The 24,879-nt window shown below is 41.1% G+C and overlaps 1 protein-coding gene across 1 annotated transcript in view; it reads right to left on the bottom strand.

Annotated features, from left to right (window-relative positions):
- The window catches only part of LOC144499156 (kinesin-like protein KIF24), a 69,086-nt gene that overhangs the window by 37,273 nt on the left and 6,934 nt on the right, over positions 1-24,879 (bottom strand). The window contains exons 2-6 of the mRNA XM_078221240.1: positions 23,773-24,401; positions 11,071-11,260; positions 6,360-6,457; positions 2,623-2,838; positions 8-95 (exon numbers count right to left, since the gene is read on the bottom strand). Of these exons, the coding sequence (XP_078077366.1) occupies positions 8-95; positions 2,623-2,838; positions 6,360-6,457; positions 11,071-11,260; positions 23,773-24,380 (1,200 nt within the window). The 5' untranslated portion in view covers positions 24,381-24,401. The remainder of the gene's footprint in view (positions 1-7; positions 96-2,622; positions 2,839-6,359; positions 6,458-11,070; positions 11,261-23,772; positions 24,402-24,879) is intronic.

The following is a 24,879-nucleotide window of genomic DNA, read 5'->3' on the forward strand; positions in this document are numbered from 1 at the left end:
TAATTACCTCCAACAAAGACTGTACTCCATCCACTTGAATTTCACGTAATCCTACAATTTGCACTGTATGGTTGCCATCTTCCCTGGCAAACAGCCTAGCAATGAGAATATGGAAAGTCATAAATACATAACTAAAGTAACACCGTTTGCTGACTTCAAAATTAAATGCAAACAAACAATATTTAACAAATATTTCTGCAAAGAAGCACTTAAGTTGTTTAGGCATGTTCATAATTCTGCTGCACACTGTACGAAGAGGAAAACGTCTTACCGAACCATATTACTAATTGTGGAAGATTTTCTGCTGCGCTAATTAGTGCACTCTGATTGAGATCAGAAGTCCAAAATACAATAATAAAATACAGGAACCATCCCGCACTCCACAAAAAGCCCAACTGCAAAATTGTTTTTAAATAAGCAGTTTAGCTAATAATATGAAGGTTATTTTAAATGAATGATATCAAACACAGAAGTTTAAAGAACAGAAGACCAATCAGCTCATCGTATTTCCACTGTCTTTGCTGGAACAATCAAAATTTACCTCACTACACTGCTCTCTGCCCATAGCCTTCCATATATCGCTGCCTCAAATATGTATTCTCTCTTAAAGGATGTATTGGTCTCTGACCTCCATCCAAAGGGATTAATTTTGACTTTGGATGATAGAGTAAGATTAGTGATATCAGATCAGCCACTTATTACTGTAAAACTCTTGTGTAAAATGGATTAGACTCAAAACGTTGGCTCTATTCTCTCCCCACAGATGCTGTCAGACCCGCTGAGACTTTCCAGCATTTTCTGCTTTTGCTCCATTCATCCTTGATCCACCTGACCTTTAGCCTACTTTGAGTTCAGCTAATTATTTCAAAACCATAAATCCTTGATTATATTTCCTCTCCTGTTTCCAATATATAGTTTCTAAAAGAGCATCAATTAGCAAACAGGCCCAGTTGAAGCATGTAGAAATGTTCCTTATTGCCAAAATTGATACCAAACTTAAACAGGCCAACCAGTTCAGGACTTGAAGCAGTTCAAGGGGAACTTGCTCACACAAAGAGTAATTAATAGTTGAAAGGGTGTTCCAATTGGATGGCAAAAAAGATCTTCCACCATTCAACAGGTTCTGAGACAGTTTGATGGAGGGAGTGGTCAATTTGAATGAGCTTGTGGTTAAGCAGTTTTCCTGATCTATATTTATTTTTCTGATCTATGCGAAGGGATGAGTGGACAATAGTATTTGTCTACAAAGCATCACGTTAATCTATGATGAGTGCATGCACCTTTCAATGTCCATTTTGAAAAATATTAACCAAATGTGTTGAACTGCCACATAAGAGCAGGTCAGAGGTTGGGAAATTCTGTGCCGAGTTGCTCACTTCCCAAAGCCTGTCCACCGTCAACAAGGTAGAAGTCAAGAGGGTGATGGAATATTAGGAGCATAAGATGCAGGAGCAGAATTAGGTCATTTGGCCCCATCAGGTCTGCTCTGCCATTCAATCATGGCTCATGTGTTTCTCAATCCCATTCTCCCTCCTTTTCCCTGCAACCTTTGATCCCCTTACCAATCAAGAACCTATCTATCTCTGTCTTACATACATGCAATAACTTGGCCTTCACAAACTTCTGTGGCAATGAATTCCACAGATTCACCACCCTCTGGCTGAAGAAATTCCACCTCAACTCAGTGCTAAAGGTTCATCCCTTTACTCTGAGGCTGTGCCCTCGGATCCATATGGGCAGTACGGTGACACAGTGATTAGCACTGCTGTCTCACAGCGCCACGGACCTGGATTAGATTCCTGGCTTGGGTTACTGTATGTACAGAGTCTGCATGTTCTCCGTGTCTGCGTTGATTTCCTCCAGGTGCTCCAGTTTCAAAGAATCGCTACAGAAGGAGACATTCGACCCATCGAGCCTGCACCGACAATAATCCTACCCAGGCCCTATCCCTGTAACCCCACGTATTTATCGTGCTAGTCCCTCTGACACTAAGGGCAATTTGACAAGGCCAATCAACATAGCCTGCACATCTTTGGAATGTTGTACTCATTCCCACAGCCTCCCATAGTCTGAAATACATGCAGTTTAGGTGCATTGGCCATGCTAAATTTTCCCTCAGTGTACCTGAACAGGCGCAGGAGTGTGCCAACTCGGGGATTTTCACAGTAACTTCTCTGCAGTGTTAATGTAAGCCCACTTGTGACACTAATAAATAAACTTTCAACTTTATAAAAACTAATGGAAATATCTTCTCCATGTCCACTGTCACTGGGTCAAAAACCTGGAACTCCCTTCCTAACAGCAGTATAGATGCATTTACGCCAGATGGACTGCAGTGGTTCAAGAAGGCAGCTCAACACCAACTTCTCATGGGCAATTAGGGATGGGCAACAAATGCTGGCCTTGCTAGCAACACTCACATCCCACAAAAGAATTTCAAAAAGTACGCCACTTTTAATATTCGTGAGGGGACATTTTCTAAAACACAGTTTTGTATTACGTAACATCAGAAATACCAAATGACATTTTTTCTAAGATAGCACTTTTACCAATATTGTTTCCTATTTAAACACGGAGTAAACATTTCCATTTTGCCCTAAAACCATATTTGCATTATCATACCTTTTTCGCCCATTGAGCAAGTCATATAGTTGGCCACAATATATCTCATAAAAGCTAATCCAGATGAAAAGCACTCCATCTTGCTCAGATGTCTGCAGCCTCATGAAGATGTCCTCAGCAGCAAGTACATATAGCCCTGGATTTTGAGAAGTTCCAATCATAGTATGCGTTTTTCCAGCTCCTGTCTGCCCATATGCAAAACAAGTTGCCATTCCACTAAAGGTGTTAAGATTAGCAAAATCAAAATAAAGATACAAAATGTGAATTCACAGATTGAGCTTCTGTTTACTAAATGTGGATTGCACGCTCTTTCTCATAAAGACATACCCAACTTACCTAGATCAGAGAGTTTAGTACATCAACTGCCATGTTTACCTCGTGACCACTCTACCTTGAAGATATTTTGACTCTGCTTCCATCCATTACCCAAAGACGACGACAAATTTATGGAAGAATTGTACAGTTACTCCAAGTGATGACTGGAGTTGAAAACTGATGTAATCATATGGTACAAACATGAAGCTTGTCTCTCCTGAAAAGAAACTGGCTGAAGCTGCCAAGGCCCTAAGCTCTGAAATTCCTAGACTAAATCTCTCATCTCTCTTTATCCTTAAAACACTCCTTAAAACCCACCTCATTGACTTAGCTTTTGGTCATTGGTCCTAATATCTCCTCATGAGTCTTATTAAATTTTGTTCCCTGCCCTGCTATGAAATACATTGGGACAAATATATTATGTTAAAAGGCTCTATATGAATTTATGGTGTGGTTTTGCTAAACCGCCTGCTAGCAACTGTTTGGATACATCATATCCTATAAAACTGGTGAAAAACTTTGTGAAATGTGTTAATGCCCTACCTACCATTTTCATCAAAAGTCATGTGGTTAACAGTTTTAGTTTATTTGTTCACTTTTATCGACTGACTACCTGACAGATCTGTCCTGGGCCTAACTGAATCTGACTTTAATGTATTAGAAACAGAAACAAGAGTACACGTGAGAAATGGGAATAGAAAGATATGCTGAAATACCGAGATGAAGGAGATGGAATGGGAGGAGGTTCGTGTGGAGTATTAAAACCAGCACAGACCGGTGAGTCAAATGGTCTCCATTTTCTACGTGGTGTATCAACTAGGATTTCTCTAACTAGGAGGCTTTAGAAAAAATAATTCAGTTAAGTTTACCTGTAGAAGGAAATTCTTCAACTTCACACTAAACACTGATTTGAAAAATCATATGCAGCTTATTTCAGAATTTTTCAGTGCTGTTGGAGGCACAAGAACACAAGAGATAGGAGCTGATCCAGGTTTACAACTCCCCTTTCCCATCTGCTCCCCATATTCCTTAATTCCCTGAGACCAAAAGTCTGTCTATCCCAACCTCATAAAAAGCCAATGATGAATGATCCATAACCCTTTGGGGTAGATGATTCTAAAGATTCACAACCTTTGAGTGGATACATTTTTGATCTCAGTACTAAATGATCAGCTCCTTATCCTGAAATTGTGTCCCTATGATTTAGTTTCCCTTGCCAGTGGAAGCAACCTTTCCGTGTCCACCCTGTCAAGCCACTTGTGAATCTTGTATGTTTCAATTAGATCACTTCCGTTTTCGAAGTGCCAGGGAATATATGCCTAATTTATTCAGCCTCTCACGATAGACCAATCTTTCATCCTGCAGCACGAGGTTGGAATAGGTCCCAGTAGCCTGTTAGCTATCAACATCCTGAAGGTTACCATTGACCAGAAATTGAACTGGACTATCAATATAAATACTGTGGCTACCAGAACAGGTCAGAAGCTGGGAATTCTGCAGAGAGTAACTCACCTCTTCACTTCCCAAAATCTGACCATCATCTACAAGGCACAAGCCAGGAGTCTGATGGCATACTCTCCAGTTACCTGGATAAATGCAACTCCAACAAAACCCCCGAAGGTCAACACAAAGCAGTCAGCTTGATTATCACCCCATTTATGACCATAAATATTTACTTCCTCCACCACCAATGCAGTGACAGCAGTGTGCACCACCCTCAAAATGCAGTGCAGCAACTCCCCAAGGCTCCTTCGGCAGCATCTTCCAAACCCACACTTCTGACACCTAGAAAGACAGGGCAGCAGATACATGGGAACACCAGCACTTGCAACTTCTCCTCTAACCCACACATCACCTTGACTTGGAACTATAATCACCATTCCCTCACTGTCGCTGGGTCAAAATCCTGGAAGTCCTTGTTAGTGTACCTTTAAGAGGTTTTTTAAATCATGGTCAACAGCCTTGGGTGATGTCATTGCTGGAAGGAGGAAAAAAAACTGTTGGCAGGTCAGGTGACTGAAGTTTTTAAGCTTTCAGTTTCATTTTGGCTGCAGTGTTACATGCAGTCTTGGAAGCAAGCTGGAAAAGAAGTCTCTTTCTCTCTCTCTCTTTTGCTTTGAAAATTTGACCAGTTAGCTGAAAGAAAGGCTTGTTGCCATGATGCAGTAAAGAATCTGTGCTGTGGTGTTTTGGGGAGTTGATACGACTACAAACTGCTCTGAGTTTTCAAGATAATTTGAAATCAGCATTCAACCCAGGAAACTGGATTCCAGGGTCCTGGAAGCTTTAGCCTGTGCAGTGATAAATCTGTTTAAAGGGATTTGTTTATTGTATTTTGGTTTTGATTGAAACATTAGATTATATTCATTAAGGTTATACATTGGTTTGGTTGTTTTGTTTTTGTTTGTAATTGATAAAAGTTCTTGCTAATTTTCTTACTATACATGTTAACTATATTCTTAAATAAGCTTTGTTTGATAGAAGTTCCCTTGTGGGTCTTTTGAATCACACCTGAAGTGAAACATCACATGCTTATCCTAGCCAAATTCAAGGTGCAAAATTTATGATTCAGGTTGGCTTCATAAAACACTTTGGAGTTTCTAACCTGAACCATAACAAACAGCTCTGTAGGTGTACCTACACCACATGGACTACAGCTGTTCAAGGCAATAGCTCATCACCATCTTCTCAAGGACAAATAGCAATGGGCAATAAATGCTGGCCTAGCCAGCAATGGCCACATTCTATAAAAGAATAGAAAGTAACATGTCAGCTATTCAACGCATGATATCAGAATCCTCAGATCCATTATAGAGTAGACAATGATACAGGTAGATACTGAAAAAAGTGGTATTTTTATATTATTTTGAAAGCTGTGAATCTACCAAAAATGTAAGTTTTTTTTCTCCCTGACTTGATTTTGGTGAGGGAACCCACCTATCAAGAGCACACATCACAATTTCTATTGGGCAGTAGGTACCAATGATCTTTTTTGGCAGATGACACTCCTCACCAAAAGCACAAAGTCAGAAAATTATTCTACAAAACCAGGGCTTGTTCTCCTCCAAGTCATCCATATTTTCAAAACAAAATACTCTGAATTACATTTGATATTGTGGAATGGGTGGAATCTTGTGAAGCTCCTGAGAGATGGAAATAAGGTAGGCAGGACACAGAATTGAGCAGAAGGCAAATATCTGTTTTGCAACAGTGGAATGAAGAGAGATGCTTAGACCTTCATTTAACTTCAATAAAAATATTGTAATTATTCAACCACCAAAAAATCATTTGTCCTGCATCGTTTCATAGTATGAAACGGCACATCCTTCCACTTAATATGAACAATGCTATATGAAATTCTTTAGTTTATGTATAAAAGAAAAGCAAATGATGACAACAGTGATGAAATAAAAGTAACATACCCGCTGAAAACATGCTGGATGAGAGGATAAGCAGTCTTCAAGTACACATCATAATTGGTACAAGTCTCCTCAAATGCTTCATCAAAATAAAACACATGCTGAAAATGAATCACATACTGAATTAATTTTTAAAAAATAAAAATTGAAAATGGGAAATGATTGATTAGAAGATCTCAATATGAGAACGCTAGCATTTGTAAGGGAGAGTTGCTATAGCTGACAGATAATGAGACTGAGATGTAGCTTGAAGATTCCCTTGAAATAAGACTTGGGAAAGGACCTTTTTCATTCCAGTAAACATTATATCACGGTCACTGGACATGACTAATATTTTACTGAAAAAGCAAATAAATACTCCATGTATACTTCTGGAAATAATACTGCCAGTTTAACCCTTGCAGACAAGAGACTCCGCCATGGACTCTGAGCATCCCACAGACTCCTTGGCACAAGGCCATTTTCATACCTTTCCCAATCCTGCATGGAATCAGCCAGCTCACCCAACTTCTGGCACAACTCCTGAGACCTATCTGAATCAGTGATGAACCTATTAGAGAAAGAATTCAATTCCTGCTGTCATTTTTCATTGAGCAACTCCTTCACATTTTGGCAAGGCTGATGAGTCACCACCCCAGTATTCTGAGGCTTCCATTAAAAGGTCCGACTGGAGGAAGTGAAGACCAGCAGGAGCATCTCCTCCAAAGCAAGTGATAGAATCCTCAAGATTAGGAAAAACCAGGCCTGGACAGAGGTAGCTGACAGGGTCAGTGCTCAGTAGCATTTCCCCCAGCACCTGGTTTGAATCAGGAAGAGGTTAGATGCTTGCAAGAACTGCATGGGTGAGTAGAGCTCTTCACTGCTCCACAACTCTCACAAAATTAATCTCAGCCTTTCCTCACTGCTTTCAACAATTTCCTACCATCCACCACAACTTTTATCCTTGGTTATACCTCTTCCTATTTCCTCTCTTCACACCATTTTCTCACATACTACCACACCCAACCACTATTCCTACTATTCGTTCTTCACTTTACACATTCCCTTTGCATTAACCATCAAAATCCACCATATCTGCATTCCATCTTGCTTCTTCACCTCACAATACAAGCTCTACACATCTTTATTGACTTCCTCAACAGTCACGCTCCAAATCTCACCCTATCTTTCCACAAAAATAGACAATGGATGGAATTTTACTGTCCTGCTGGAGGTAGGAACGGGGTCAGGAAACCTGAAAGCTTTAGATTTTTGCCTGCAAAAACAAACTTCCTTTCCCTCCTTGGCCTTTGCTCGTTTCATGTGGCCTTTTTCACGGATAAGAGTGATTTGGGTCGCAACCCTGCAAACATGTCCACTGAAGTCAGGATCACAATTTAAAATGGTGCAGCAAAATTGTTTTTTTCTTAACACACACTATTTTCATCTGCTGAAGCACATTTGTGAGCCTCAAAAAAAGTTCTTCTCAATCGGGTCATGACCACTTCTGCCAAGTGAGGAAGAGTGAGGAGTTGGTGTGGGGCATTCTTCTTGCAGCATTTTCTGCAAAATTCTGATACTTGTCTGCTAGCCAAGGATTCTCTGCCAGGGAGGAGTAAAGACTCATTTACTACCTCAGCCTCCATGCATAAATCTCCTTTTTTTGATCCCTAATTGGCCCCCACTCCTTTTTACCTCTCTTTTAATACTTATATGCCTGTGGGATTCCCTTTTATATTAGCTGCTAGTCTCACACTCTCTGCTTCTCTTATTTGCTTTTCAATTCCCTTCTGAGCCTTCTAAAGTTGGCGTGGTTCTCACTTAACATCTGTCACAAGCACACTTAAGCTCCTTCATCTTACCCTCTAACTCTTTCGCCCTACCTATCCCCTTCATGGGAATACACCTTTAATTGAATCATCTCTTATTTAAAAGCAGCCACTGTTCAGCTACAGTTTCGCTTGCTAATCTTTGATTCCAATTTATCAAAGTCAGATACATTCTTACCCTATAAAAGCTGACTTCCCCCCCAGTTAATTATTCTTGTTCTGCATGTTTCCTGGAACTTTTCTATAGCCAACCTAAACCTTATCATACAATGATTACTGCCACTAGAATGTTCCTCAACTGAAACTTGATCACTTAACCCACCTCAATTCCAGGTCCTGCAATGCCTCCTTCCTCTTTGGACTGGACAAAAACTGCTTTAGAAAATTCACCTGAACACACTCTAGGAACTCTTGCCCCCTCTGCCTTTTTCACTACAACTATTTCAGTCTATATCCAGATAATTAAAGTCCTCCATTATAACTACTCAATAATTGCACTTCTCTGTAATTTCCTTGCAAATTTGTTCCTCTAAATCTCTCTCTTTAGTTGGTGGCCCATAGACTACACTGAGCCCAAATATTACACTGTGTAATTGCATAGTTTTTGACTCTTAGCCCTAGCCAAATAAATCATGTCCTTGACCCCTCTGGGACATCCTCTCTCGCTAGCACTGCAATGTCCACCTTAATCAATACTACCACCGCTCCTCCCTTCCACAGTTTCTGGACACCTTATGTCCAGGAATATTTAATACCCACCCTGTTCTTCTTTGAGCTAAGTCTCGGTTATAGTCACAACATGTTTCCAAGTGGTTATCTGCATTTGCAACTTACCAATTTTATTTATCACACTCTGCACACTCACATATATGCACTGTAACCCTAATTTAGATTTTATTACTTTCCCTCTTACTCTGAACACATTTATTTCCTTATTATTTCCTAGTACCTTAATCCAGCACTATTTGTCTCTCCCAATATTCTGTAATTGGCATTCCTCTTTATTATCTGCTGGTTCCCACACCATTACAAAGTTAATGTAAGCTTTCCCAAAAGCGCCAGCAAAGCATTTCACAAGGAAATTGGTCCTGGTTCTGTTTAGGTGCACCCCTTCAGGCCTCCAAATGTCCCTTCTCCCCGGAATTGATCTTAATGTCCCAAGAATCTCCAGTCTGCATCATCTCTTTAGCCACTCACCCATCTGCTCTATCCTCCCCGCCACCCCTCTTCCCCCATGCAGTTGAGCCAGCCATGGTGCCATGAACTTGGTTCAATGTTCAGGATTGAATAGTGGCTGGAGAGTGAGGTGTACTGTGACTCCTGTACTACCTACCTATTTCTTCTCAACTGCCTGAAAGTCACCCATTCCTCCTCTGCCTGCATACTCTTAAGAATGACCACATCTATAAACATGTTATCCACAAAGCTCTCAAATTTGCAGCTGAGTGTCACTGTGACGCAAGGTATGAAACCCAGAGCTTGAGCAGCTGCAGTTGACCGCACTTCCTTTACATTTGGTTATCCAGGACACAGGAAATTTTCTGGAGTTCCCACATGGAACAGGATGTGCATTCCAAGGGGTCAGAACTTCCCTGCCTTTCCTATGTCTAGTACATCATAAAATCTACTACTCCAGAAAAACACACCAGCTACTCCGCTTCTACTGCTATCATTTAAATATAAAGGTTAATTGAAATATTTAACATTTAGGAACCTAGGAATTAGGAGCAGATTAGGAGCACCTTTATTATATTAAAAATTCAATATTAATTTCTCAGCTCTTGAAAGGAAAACAAAGCCACAATACTCACTCGCCAATAAACCCACAACCTTCCCTGTGCTGTCACAATTTGATTTGTTTTTCTCTCTCACTTCAGCAGTATTGACCTGTTTCACACCTCTCCCAGTCTACTACACAATGATCTTGACTTGCTGCACATTCCTCCCCACCTGCTTCAGAGTGACAGTGATCCTGTACTGCTCCAAACTCCTCCTGGTCTTCTTCACAGTGTTCCCGACTTGCTTCACACTCTTCCTCACCTGCTTCAAAGTGATCCTGAACTGCTTCCCACTTCTCCCGATTTGCTTCACAGCGATCCTGACCTCTGTACACTCTTCCTGGTCTGATTCACAATGATTCCCCCATATTTTTTAAATAGGATATGTCACCTCCCTGTGGAATGCTATGAAATAATTTTCAGTAACAAGATTTGAGCACACAAGTCATCTGTGTTTCACCAATTGCCATGCGGGATTTGCCATGTTTTGCCAATTTGTCAATTGAGAATACATTTTTTGAGGCATCTTATTGGTGACAGCCAATCAAAATACTAATATCATTTTCTAGGATCTTATAGAAATTATGTAGTAATTATGTTTTATACATTGCTTTTAAACATTAACATTAATTTATGGGACGTGATTAAATAATTTCATTTGCCATTGTTCTATGACAAAGTGTTATTCCTTGGTCCCTCACAACCAAGTGAACACAAGAATAGCAAAACAATGTAAAAGTTGACATCATTTCAAAGTTTCAATAGATTTCCTCAGAAAAATGGTCAAAATAAATATGTAACACAGGTTGGTGAGAAATGGACTAGCAGAAAATATACAAATATTTGTCCATGAGCAACATTATGGGCGAGTGCAATCTGTAGTATCCTGAACAATGCAGGCGTGGGGATGATATTTCAAGATCAGAACAATTTGCAATTTGAGTGGTTCATCAATGATTTACCATCTTCTAATACCATGCCGCCAAACTATTATCCTTCTTTTAATACACTGAACTATTGCTGTTCTTTTTCCCTTAGAAAACTGAAACTACTCCCAAAAGGTATTCACTGTATATTCACTGGGTAATATTTAAAATTGAAGAGATTAAGAGAATTAAGAAATCCTACTTGTTGGAGGTACTGTTTCAAATCAACTGCTTCCTTTTTTTCATGAACGAGGACAGATTTTTTTTCTTCCACTTTTGCAACGTCAATTTCTCCACGGCGCATTTCTCGTACTCCCAGAGGTCGTTTTCTAACACACACACGGATTTTTTCAATCTCTGTCCATGACTGTTCTTTCCCAGCGTTCACAGACCTAGGAATAAAAAAGGTAAAAGAGTAAATAATAATTCCAGAAACTAAAGAATTGACTAACTATTACATTACAACAGTGACCACACTCCAAGAAGCACTTTATTGCCTGTAAAGCCCTCTGGGTAAATCCAGGCACCTGAGAAACACTATCAAATCTCAATCTACTCATCTCGAAGTGCCCCATGCAGGAGAGGGCATGCTACCATCTTCTGAGGGTAAGTAAGAATGGCCAATTAATGTATTCACATCTCAAGAACAAATGTTTAGAAATTTTGCCAGACAAGAATGGTACATAAAATGTTACCATTACTTCCTCTCAAGTATGTATGTATAGCTTTGAATATCGGAATAGCTCAGAAAAGTATAGAACTCCATTGGTAATAAGGAACTGTCAAAGAAATTCCATCGAGCGTCCTCCATCTGGCTGTACCTGCTCTGTCTGCAAGGGCCATGTTTGAGGTGATTGGCAAATCTGCCCACAGCCAGGCTCCATATATATTAGGACCCTAGCTAATTTCTTGTTCCTTTTGCTGCACTTCTAGCAAACTCACCAGAAGTGTACGATCGGATCTATGAATTTTTGGAGTCAGTACAGTTTTGGACCTCCCATTTCACTACAATGTAGTCAAAGAAAAGAAGTAATCTTTTCTTTAAAAAAAATTAAAAATTGTCCTTTTGCACAAATCTGAAACCTTGGAGCTTTTAGTCTGTTAGCTTATTATAATGCCAGGAGGTGCATAATGCACAATATCATTCGATTTAAGAAGTGTGAGAAAGGACAAGAAGCAGCCAAACATGAAAAACCCAACTAAAAGGTGGCAAATTTCAGGATTTTGAAAAGGGACCTGCCCAAGGTGGATTGGAATTTAAAGATTGGAAAATAAAATAATAACGTGCACTGGGGGGGCCTTCAGTGAGGAGGCAGCATGAATACAGACTAGGTATCTTTCCAAGCAGGGAGAGGGAATGGGGAAAAAAAGATATCCAAAGCTGGAGCTCGCTGGGTCGGCTGGAGATATAGAGATTAAAATAAAACTGAAAAAGGAGGTCAGTGATAAATGCAAAGTTCATTAAACAGTACAGGAACAAACTGAACTCAAAAAACAGAGAACAACTGAAAAAGGAAATAGAAGAGACAAAATGAGTGCATGAGTATACAGGTAACATCAAAAGTATTTTACTAACACATAAATAGTAAGAAAAAAAGTCAAAGGGTGAGTTTGATCATACACTCAAAAGGACGTGTGGAGATGGCCGAGACATTAAATGAGTAATTTGTATCTGTCTTCACTAAAAAGAGGCTTATATTCAGGAATTACAGGTCATTCAGCCCATGTCAATGATGGGGGAAGTTTCAAAGACAATCAGCTGGATTTTACAAGCCACCAGAGGACCAATAAATCAGGGCCTCTCTCAATCGGCGGCAGGTTATCATATCCTTGCCAGGATTTTCTGGGCAGCAGGGAAGAGCTCAGTTGAGCCATCGACCTTTGCCCCAAGCAAGACTCTTAAGTGGGCAATCAATCCCTAATTAAGGGCCCTATCCCGCAGCCTCTATGATTTGACTGGCAGCAGGAGAGACCGGGACGCAAGGTGTAGCCCGACAGGTTTAAATCCTTTTTGATTTGATTTGATTTATTATTGTCACATGTATTAGCATACAGTGAAAAGTATTGTTTCTTGCGTGCTATACAGAGCATACCGTTCATAGAGAAGGAAACGGGAGTGCAGAATGTAGTGTTACAGTCATAGCTAGGGTGTAGAGAAAGATCAACTTAATGCAAGGTAGGTCCATTCAAAAATCTAATGGCAGCAGGGAAGAAGCTGTTCTTGAGTCGATTGGTACGAGACCTCAGACTTTTGTATCTTTTCCCCGATGGAAGATGGAAGAGAGAATTTCCGGATTGCGTGGGGTCCTTAATTATGCTGGCTGCTTTGCCAAGGCAGCAGGAAGTGCAGACAGAGTCAATGGATGGGAGGCTGGTTTGCGTGATGGATTGGGCTACATTCATGACAGCAGTCATCAGTAAATTCCTAATTCCAGATTTTTTTTTGTTGAATTCAAATTCCACCATCTGCCATGGCGGGATTTGAACCTGGGTCCCTAGAACATTAGCTAAATTTCTAGATTAATAGTCTAGCACTAATACCACTAGGTCATCGCCTCCGTACATTGTAGTCTGCGAGTTAGGAAGTTCAGGATCCAGTCGCAGAGGGAAGAGCTGAGGCCCAGGAGTTTGGAGATGAGTTTCATAGGAATAATGGTGTTGAAGGCTGAGCTGTAGTCAATAAATAGGAGTCTGACATAGATGTCTTTGTTATTTAGGTGTTCCAGGGTTGTGTGCAGAGCCAGGGAGATGGCGTCTGGTCTGGGCGTCTTTACCAGGCCCACATAAAAATGGATAGCAAAAGCATCTATAAGTAAATGAAAGGTAAGAGAGTAGTTAAAGTGAATGTTGGTCCTTTGGAGGATGAGACCCAGGAGTTAATTATAGGGAACACAAAAATGGTGGAGATGCTAAATCAATATTTTCCCTTAGTTTTCACAGTGGAGGACACTAGTACCATTCCAATAAGGGTGGCACAGTGGTCAGCATTGTTGCCTCACAGCGCCAGGGACTTGGGTTCAATTCTTTGATTTGATCTAATATTGTCACATGTATTAACATAGTGAAAAGTATTGTTTCTTGCGTGCTACACAAAGCATACCATTCATAGAGAAGGAAATGAGAGTGTGCAGAATGTAGTGTGAGAGAAAGATCAACTTAATGCAAGATAAGTTCATTCAAAAGTCTGACAACAGCAAGGAAGAAGCTGTTCTTGAGTCGGTTGGGACGTGACCTCAGACTTTTGTATCTTTTTCCCGACGGAAGAAGGTGGAAGAGAGAATGTCCGGGGTGCATGGGGTCCTTAATTATGTTGGCTGCTTTGCCAAGGCAGTGGGAAGTGTAGATAGAATCAATGGATGGGAGGCTGGTTTGCACGATGGATTGGGCTACATTCACGACCTTTTGTAGTTCCTTGCGGTCTTGGGCAGAGCAGGAGCCTTACCAAGCTGTGATACAACCAGAAAGAATACTTTCTTTGGTGCATTTGTAAAAGTCGGTGAGAGTCATAGCTGACATGCCAAATTTCCTTAGTCTTCTGAGAAAATAGAGGCATTGGTGGGCTTTCTTAACTATAGTGTCAGCATGGGGGGACCAGGACAGGTTGTTGGTGATCTGGTCTTGGGCGACTTTGTGGACTTTGCACATTCTCCCTATGTCAGCGTGTGTTTCTTCCAGGTGCCCCAGTTTCCTCCCACAGTCCAAAGGTTAGATGATTGGCCAGCTGAATTTCCCCTTAGTGTCCCAAAATGTGTAGATTAGATAGATTACCCATGGTAAATGTGTGGGATTACGGGGATAGGACAGGGGGTGGGCCTGGGTAAAATGCTCTGTTAAGAGTCGGTGCAGACCTAATGGGCCGAACGGCCTCCTTCTGTACTATAGGGACTCTATGATTGAATAGTAACAGGCAATGCAGAGGTGATAGAAAGGGAGGAACTTAAAATAATAATCAATAGTGAAATAGTACTAAAAAAACTATAGGGATTGATGACAAGTCCCCAGGATGGCCTACATCCTGGGGATTAAAAAAGGAAGTGGCAGCGGAGATAGTGGGTTATAATATTCCAAAATTCCCTGGGTGCGTGAAAAGTCAGTTATTCAAAAAAGAAGGGAGGCAGAAAGTAGGAAACTATAAACCAGTCAGTTTAATATCTGTTGTTGAGAAATTGTTAGAATCCATTATTAAGGAAGTAATAGCAGGACATTTGGAAAGTCAAACACAATCCATCAGAGTCAGCATGGATTTATGAAGGGTCAATCATTTTTGACCAATTTGTTAGAGTTCTTTGAAGATGTAACAAGCCAAGTGCATAATGGGGATCCTGTAGATGTAGTATATCTGGACTTCAGGAAGGCTTTTGATAAGGTACCTCACAGATGTTAATACACAAGGTAAGATCACATGAGTTAGGGATAATTTATTAGCTTGAATAAAAAGACTGGCTAACTGACAGAAAGCAGAGAGTCGGGATAAATGGGTCTTTTTCTGGTTGGCAAGATGTACCTAGTGGGGTGCCACAGCGTTCGGTCCTCAGGTCCCAACTCTTTACAATCTATATTAATGACTTGAATACAGAGATAGATGGTACAATACCATTGCCCTTTAGCTAACAAGCTAGAGTATAGGTCAGTAGATGAATGGCAAACATTCAAAATGCTCAGCAGGAGTTTACATCAATCAAAATGAAGTAACAAAGGCGATCAAGGATAATGTTAAATTGAAAAGCAGGATAATCAAAGTGGCAAGAGGGTGGCAGACCAGGGGATTGGGAAGTTTTTAGGATCCAGCAGCAAAAGACTAAAAAACGCATGAGAGTGAGAGAATGAACTTTGAGAGAAAACTTGCATGCTGCATATAAAACAAGGAGTAAGGGTTTATATGGATATATAAATAGGAAGCGGGCACTGAGGTACGTGTGGGACCTCTGCTGAGCAAGACAGGTGAATTGATAACAGCAAGCAAAAAAATGGCAGACATGCTAAATAATTTTTTTTAAATTCATTCGTGGGATATGGGCATTGCATGTATTTATTGCTCATACCTAGTTGCTCTTGAGAAGGTGGTGGTGAGCTGCCTTCTTGAAACGCTGCCGTCCACGTGCTGTGGGTTGACCTACAATGCTGTTAGGGAGGGAATTTCAGGATTTTGACACAGCGACGGCGAAGGAATGGCGATATATTTCCAAGGATGGTGAGTAGCTTGGAGGGGAACTTGCAAAGTGGTGGTATTCCATGTACCTGCTGCACTTGTCCTTCTAGATGAAAGTGGTCTTGGGTTTGGAAGGTGCGGTCCAAGGACCTTTAGTGAATTGCTGCAGTGCATCTTGTAGATAGTACACACTGCTGCTACTGAGCGTTGGTGGTGGAGGGAATGGATGTGGTGCCAATCAAGCAGGCTGCTTTGTCTTGAATGGTGTCAAGCTTCTTGAATGTTGTTGGAGTTGCACTCATCCAGGCAAGTATTCCATCATACTCCTGACTTATGTCTTGTAGATGGTGGACAGGCTTGCGGGAGTCAGGAGGCACTAGGCAATGGCCTAGTGGTATTATCCCGAGACTATTAATCCAGAAACTCAGCTAATGTTCTGGGAATCCGGGTTCAATTCTCACCACGGCAGATGGTGGAATTTGAATTCAATAAAAAAAAAATCTGGATTTAAGAACCTACTGGTGACTATGAAACCATTGTCGAAAAAACCCATCTGGTTCACTAATGTCCTTTAGGGAAGGAAATCTTATCTGGTCTGGCCTACATGTGACTCCAGAGCCAAGGTAATGTGGTTGACTCTCAACTGCCCTCCAAGGTCAACTAGGGATGGGCAATTAATGCTGGCCAGCCAGCGACGTCCATGTCCCACAAATGAATTTTTAAAAAGTTACTCGCCGCAATTCTCCTAGCCTCTGACTTGTAGCCACTGTGTTTATGTTGCATCAGTCTTCACCGTGTAGGACATTGCAAATATCCCTAAGATATCAGATGGGTTGATTTCAAATGATGTGGAGATGCCGCCGTTGGACTGGGGTAAACACAGTAAGAGTTTTAACAACACCAGGTTAAAGTCCAACAGGTTTATTTGGTAGCAAATGCCATTAGCTTTCGGAGCCCTGCTCCTTCGTCAGATGGAGTGGATATCTGCTCCCAAAACCTGTTCTTGCAATGGTTTGCTGGCTAAAAGCTGGAGGCTAGCAGTGGCATTATCTCGATCTCGAGGTCTGCTGGAAGTTACAAGGCTGGGAAGTCAGAGTTTCAATTCTCCAACCACGGTTGGTTTTTGCAAACCATTGCAAAAACAGGTTTTGGGAGCAGATATCCACTCCATCTGATGAAGGAGCAGGGCTCCGAAAGCTAATGGCATTTGCTTCCAAATAAACCTGTTGGACTTTAACCTGGTGTTGTTAAAACTCTTACTTGATTTCAAATAACATGGTAAAACTTACAAAACTTACAAAAATCCCAATCACTAGGGATAGGATATTAGAGAAACTCAAGGGCCTAAAGGCAGACAAGTTGCCAGGACCTGATGAACTGCATGCTAGGTTTTTGATGGAAGTAGCTGCTGTTATAATCCAGGTCAGAAACTCCAAGGTATTTAATGAAGTCTGCTTGGATCATAAGTTTTGCATTTTGAATTTGGCTAGGGTAAGCATAAGATGTTTCACTTCAGGTATGATTCAAATGACCCACGAGGGAACTTTTATCACACAAAGTTTATTCAAGAATACCGTTAACACTTAGAAAGAAAATTAGCAATAGCTTTTACCAATTACAAACAAGAAAAAAAAACCATGATATTGTATAAACCTTAACAGCTAAATACTGTTCCAATACAACAAACCTCCTTATAAACATACATCTGCCACGTTTAGCACAGAAAATCAGAATGCTCACGTGACGCTGGAACTTCGTCCTTTGGTTGGAGAATTGAAACTCTGAGTTCCCAGCCTTGTAACTTCCAGCAGACCTCGAGATCGAGATAATGCCACTGCTAGCCTCTAGCTTTTAGCTAGCAAACCATTGCAAGAGACAGAGCCAATCCTTACCTCTAATTACCAACTAGCAAACTACCAACAGCAGAATTCTCACTCCAGGAATGCAAGAAGACCTGCTTCCAGCTAGCCAGCAGAATTTGCAATATCAGGGAGAGACAAACAAAACCTGCCTGCAGCTTGAAAACCAAGACAGCCTCTGAACCAAACTGAAAGGAAATTAACTCCTGTCACCTGACCTGTCAATCATTCTTCCCCCAACAATTCAAAAGGTTGTAAACTCCCAGAAAGTGCATTAGACCCAGACTAAAAATAAACAAAACCCCATTTAAGCAACAATAAAAGACATCGAAGCAGGCAGCCGGAGTTACAATAAAAGAAAAACTGCTTACCAACTGCAGAGGACATGATTTGAAAAAGAAATTTCTTAAAGGTACAGTAAGGTCACACTGCAGAGATAGTGGACGCGTTAGTTGAAATTTTTCGCAACTTGCTAAATTCCAGAATGGTACCAGAAGATTGGAAAACTGGCAATATGACGCCTTTGTTCAAAAAGGAGCAAGATAGAAGGCAGGGAACTATAGGCCAATTAATTTGACATCAATTATCGGTTATATGTTGGAGTCGGTAATTAAAGAGGAAAATAGCTAATTATTTAGGAAAGCTGATATAATCAAACCTAGTCAACATGGTTTTATGAAAGGTAAATCATGTTTGACAAATTTGCTCAAATTCTTTCTGAGGATGTAACAGGGAGAGTAGATACAGGGGAACCTGTAAATGTAGTGTATTTAGATTTCCAAAATGCATTTGACAAAGAATCATAGACATGGTTTCACATAATAGGCTGGTGCATAAAGTAAAAGCCTAAGGAATTGGAGAAAGTATGTTAGCATGGATTGAAAACTGGCTATCACATAGAAAACACAGTTGGAATAAATGGGTCCTTTTCAGAGTGGAAAGATGTAACTAGTGGAGCAAGGATCAGTTTTTGGCTTGCAATTGTTCGCTATTTACATTATGGACCTGGAGGAAGGAACAGAATGTAAGGTTTACAAATTTGATGATGATACCAAGATAGGTAGAAGAGCATGTTGTGATGAGGATATTATGATTCTGCAATAAGATGTAGATAGATTGACTGAGCACGAAAAAACCTGTCAAATGGAGTTTAATGTGGGGAAGTGCGAGGTCATGCACTTCGGTAGATGGAACCAAAAAGCAGATTATCATCGAAATGGAGAGAGACTGTAGGTGAATGAAGTACAGAGGGATCTAGGTGTTTTAGTTCTGTGTTCCTGAATTATAAATAGCTAGCAGGCAGGTCCAACAAGAAGTTAAGGCAAAGGGCATTTTGGCTTTTATTGCAAAGAGTTTGGGGTTTAAAAATAGGGAGGTTTTGTTGGCAATTGTACAGGGTGTTGGTGAGACCTCCACCTGGAATACTGCATACAGTTTTCGTCCCCTTACCTAAAAAAGGATATAGTAACATTGGAAACAGACCAAAGGAGATTCACCAGGCTAATTCCTGGAATGAGAGGGTTGTCCTATCAAAGTGACTAAATAGTCTGGGTCTGTATTCTTTGGAGTTGAGAAGAGTGAGGGTTACCTTATTCAAACATAGGATCCTGAGGGGGCTCGACAGGTAGATGGTGAGAAGTATTCACTAGTGGGAGAGTCTTGAACAAGGGAACATAGCTACAAGATAAAGGGTCGCTCATTTAAAACTGAGGTGCATAGAAATTTCTTCTCGCAGGGCAGTGAATCTCTGGAATTCACTGCCCCAAAGGGTGGTGGAGGCTGAATCATTAGAAGTAAAAAGTGCAGGTGGACAAATATTTGATAGATCAAGGGATTGACGGCTATGGGGAAAATGGTACAGAAAAGGAGAGGAGGTTGGCATAGATCTGCCATGATCATATTGAATGGCGGGGCAGGCTTGAAGGGCCTGGTGGCTTACTCCTGTATCTATTTCTTGTGTTCCTATTTTATAATCTTTTTTCCTCTCTGGAACATATTTCAGTTGGGAGGAATTGAAAATCTCCTTAAACAACTGCCACTGCTCATCGACTGTCCTTCCTACCTTTTAGCCTTCATGCCCAGTCCACTCGGACCAAGTTGGTCCTCATGCCTACATAATTACCTTTGTTTAATTCCAGAATGCGAGTGTGGGACTCCAATTTCACACCCTCAAACCAAATTTTGAATTCTATCACACAGTGATCACTTTTCCCTAGAAGACCCTTAACTATGAGTCATTAATTAATCGCTGCTCATTACATAATACCAAATCCAGAATTGCCTGCTTCCTGGTCAGTCAGTAAACAGAGGACAAATATTTAAAGTGATTGGCAAAAGAGGTGACAGGAGGACTTTTTTTTATGCAGTGAGTTGTTATGATCTCGGAAGCACAGCATGAAATGGTGGTGGAAGCAGATGCAATAATAACTTTTAGAAAGGAGTTGGAGAAATATTTGAAGGAGCAAATGTTGCTGGGCAATGCAGAAAGAGCAGAGGAATATATAGTTCTTTCAAAATGCCAGCACAGGCACGATGAGCTAAATAATCAAATCCTGTGCTGTATCATTCTATGATTCTACAAAAGCTAGGATTTTCCCCTCAAACTTTTCAGTCAGAGAGGTTTACAGCATGGAAACAGGACCTTCGGCCCAACTTGTCCATGCCGCCCTTTTTTTAAAAACCCCCAAGCTAGTCCCAATTGCCCGCATTTGGCCCATATCCCTCTATACCCATCTTACCCATGTAACTATCTAAATGCTTTTTAAAAGACAAAATTGTACCCACCTCTACTACCACCTCTGGCAGCTTGTTCCAGACACTCACCACCCTGTGTGAAAAAATAGCCCCTCTGGACACTTTTGTATCTCTCCCCTCACCTTAAACCTATGCCCTCTAGTTTTAAACTCCCCTACCTTTGGGAAAAGATATTGACTATCTAGCTGATCTATGCTCCTCATTATCTTAAAGACCTCTATAAGATCACCCCTCAGCCTCCTACGCTCCAGAGAAAAAAGTCCCAGTCTATCCAGCCTCTCCTTATAACTCAATCCATCAAGTCCCGGTAGCATCCGAATAAATTTTTTCTGCACTCTTTCTAGTTTAATAATATCCTTTCTATAATAGGGTGAACAGAATTGCACACAGTATTCCAAGCGTGGCCTTACCAATGTCTTGTACAACTTCAACAAGACATCCCAACTCTTGTATTCAATGTTCTGACCAATGAAACCAAGCATGCTGAATGCCTTCTTCACCACTCTGTCCACCTGTGACTCCACTTTCAAGAAACTATGAACACGTACCCCTAGATCTCTTTGTTCTGTAACTCTCCCCAACGCCCTACCGTTAACTGAGCAAGTCCTGCCTTGGTTCAATCTACCAAAATGCATCACCTCGCATTTGTCTAAATTAAACTCCATCTGCCATTCGTCAGCCCACTGGCCCAATTGATCAAGATCCTGTTGCAATTGGAGATAACTTTCTTCACTGTCGATTATGCCACCAATCTTAGTGTCATCTGCAAACGTACTAACCATGCCTCCTATATTCTCATCCAAATCATTAATATAAATGACAAATAACAGTGGACCCAGTACTGATCCCCGAGGCACACCGCTGGTAGTCATGATGTGGAGATGCTGGCGTTGGACTGGGGTAAACACAGTAAAAAGTTTAACAACACCAGGTTAAAGTCCAACAGGTTTATTTGATAGCAAAAGCCGCTGGTCACAGGCCTCCAGTTAGAAAAACAACCCTTTACAACCACCCTCTGGCTTCTGTCAAGAAGCCAATTTTGTATCCATTTAGATACCTCACCTTGGATCCCGTGAGATTTAACCTTACGCAACAACCTATCTTGCGATACCTTGTCAAAGGCCTTGCTAAAGTCCATGTAGACAACATCCACTGCACTGCCCTCATCTACCTTCTTGGTTACCCCTTCAAAATACTCAAATCAAATTTGTGAGACATGATTTTCCACTCACAAAGCCATGCTGACTGTCCCTAATCAATCCTTGCGTCTCTAAATGCCTGTAGATCCTGTCTCTCAAAATACCTTCCAACAATTTACCCACTACAGATGTGAGGCTCATTGGCCTGTAGTTCCCAGGCTTTTCCCTGCTGCCATTTTTAAACAAAGGCACAACATTTGCCACTCTCCAATCTTCAGGCACCTCACCTGTGACCATCGATGATTCAAATATCTCAGCTAGGGGACCCGCAATTTCCTCCCTAGCCTCCCACAATGTCCTGGGATAAGCTTCATCAGGTCCCAGGGATTTATCTACCTTGATGCGCTTTTAAGACTTCTAGCACCTCCTTCTCTGTAATATGTACACTCCTCAAGACATCACTATTTATTTCCCCAAGTTCCCTAACATCCATGCTTTTCTCAACAGTAAATACTGATGAGAAATATTCATTTAGGATCTCACCCATCTCTTGTGGATCCGCACATAGATGACCTTGTTGATCCTTAAGAGGCCCTCCTCTCTCCCTAGTTACTCTTTTGCCCTTTATGTATTTGTAGAAGCTCTTTGTATTCTCCTTTGCTTTATCTGCCAAAACAATCTCGTGTCCCCTTTTAGCCCTCCTGATTTCTCTCTTAACTTTACTCCTACACCCTCTATACGCTTCAAGGGATTCACTTGACCCCATCTGCCTCTGCATGTCATGTGTCTCTTTATTCTTCTTGACCAGGGCCTCAATATCCCGAGTCATCCAGGGTTCTCTACTTCTGCCAGCCTTGCCCTTCACTCTAAGAGGAATGTAATTACCCTGAACCCTGGTTAACACACTTTTGAAAATGTGCCACTTACCAGACGTCTCTTTGCCTTCCCACAGACTCCTCCAATTAATTTTTGAAAGTTCCTGCCTGATACGATCACAATTGACCTTGCCCCAATTTAGAATTTTAACTTTTGGGCCAGACCTATCATTCTCCAGAGCTATCTTAAAACCAATAGAATTATGGTCACTGGTCCAAAGTGATCCCTCACTAACACTTCTGTCACCTGCCCTTCCTTATTTCCCAAGAGGAGGTCAAGCTTTGCCCCCTCTCTAGTCAGGCCATCCACATACTGAATGAGAAATTCCTCCTGAACACACTCAACAAATTTCTCTCCATCCAACCCTTTAATACTATGGCTGTCCCAGTCAATGTTGGGAAAGTTAAAATCTCCGACTATTACCACCCTATTTTTCTTGGAGCGATCTGTAATCTCCTTACATATTTGCTCCTCAATTTCCCGCCAACTATTTGGGGGCCTATAGTACAACCCTATCAAAGTGATTTCCCTCTTCTTATTTCTCAGTTCTACCCATATAGACTCAGTGGCCGAACCCGCGGCTATATCCCCTCTCAGTACGGCCATGATGCTTTCCCTAATCAAAAGTGCAACTCCCCCTCCTCTCTTATCTCCTGTTCTATCTTTCCTATAGCATCTGTACCCTAAGACATTGAGCTGCCAGTCCTGTCCCTTCCTTAGCCATGTTTCAGTAATTGCTATAATATCCCAGTCCCATGTACCCATCCATGCCCTGAGTTCATCTGCCTTGCCCATCAGGCAAGTATTGAGCACTTGCATGCAAATATTGGCTCACTCCAAAGTACTTATTGGCATTTGGCTGTGATAAATTGAATCAGCTCAAGAACTCAGAGATTTTGCATGCTCAAACTCATTTCACACAGTACCCAGTGTAAATATCAATCACATCTATCTGGACTGAATTCAAACCCATGCCCCACAGAAAATTATTCAATGCAATGTTCCATTGTGCCTTAATATTGTGAAATTTAGTTTTCATTATTGAACGTGGTAACATTAATTCTTAAGTTTTGCATAAGCTCTAAGGAACTAGAAATTAATGCATGATCATATGGTTTTTACAATACCTTGAGACAGCATGTGGTAATCCATAATTATATCCTGAGATGTGCAAAATCATTTTTGTGTTCTGGATTTCACTACTGTCAGAAATTCGTCCATCGTTCGGTAAGAATGTTGTTGGGTGACCATCTTCCTTCACAGGAAGAGAGTGCATATTTTTTAGAGATAATTTGGCAGGTAGTTGGTCAACTGATGAAGGAATTTTCAACAATCCTGAAGCTGTATCCTGAAGTTGACTTGCACAAGATGATGACTGAGGGTAATTACTAGGATCAGATACCTGGCTTACATTGTCCCGTTTGTTATTAGATAAAGATTCAAAGTTCAACTGTCGTCGGGGGCGAGGCTTAACTTTCTCCACAAAGAAGCTAGATGCCTGGACACAGTCAGTACTTGTACTGGCACCATGTTCCTCTTCTTGTACAGCTTTGATGATTTGAATGAGTTGGAATAAACGTTTTTGATCATGCATATTGTGTATCCCCAGCACAGAATAATCATTCACAGTCAGCTTAACCAGGTGTTGCGATTTCAGAAACCCCATTGCTGTAAAGCAAGTGTAATACTGTCCCAGACCCGCTTCACACAGACATTCATAGAGGCACGAGGACATCTCGCCAAACTTATATTAACACTGGAAAACAAAAATTTGCAGATTAGATTTTCAATTTTAGTATTATTTTGGGAAATATTGGCCATACATATCATAGAACATAGAACAGTACAGCACAGAACAGGCCCTTCGGCCCACGATGTTGTGCCGAGCTTTATCTGAAACCAAGATCAAGCTATCCCACTCCCTATCATCCTGGTGTGCTCCATGTGCCTATCCAATAACCGCTTAAATGTTCCTAAAGTGTCTGACTCCACTATCACTGCAGGCAGTCCATTCCACACCCCAACCACTCTCTGCGTAAAGAACCTACCTCTGATATCCTTCCTATATCTCCCACCATGAACCCTATAGTTATGCCCCCTTGTAATAGCTCCATCCACCCGAGGAAATAGTCTTTGAACGTTCACTCTATCTATCCCCTTCATCATTTTATAAACCTCTATTAAGTCTCCCCTCAGCCTCCTCCACTCCAGAGAGAACAGCCCTAGCTCCCTCA

This window comes from Mustelus asterias, chromosome 1 (genome assembly GCF_964213995.1).
Source record: "Mustelus asterias chromosome 1, sMusAst1.hap1.1, whole genome shotgun sequence".
Taxonomy (NCBI): Eukaryota; Metazoa; Chordata; class Chondrichthyes; order Carcharhiniformes; family Triakidae; genus Mustelus; species Mustelus asterias.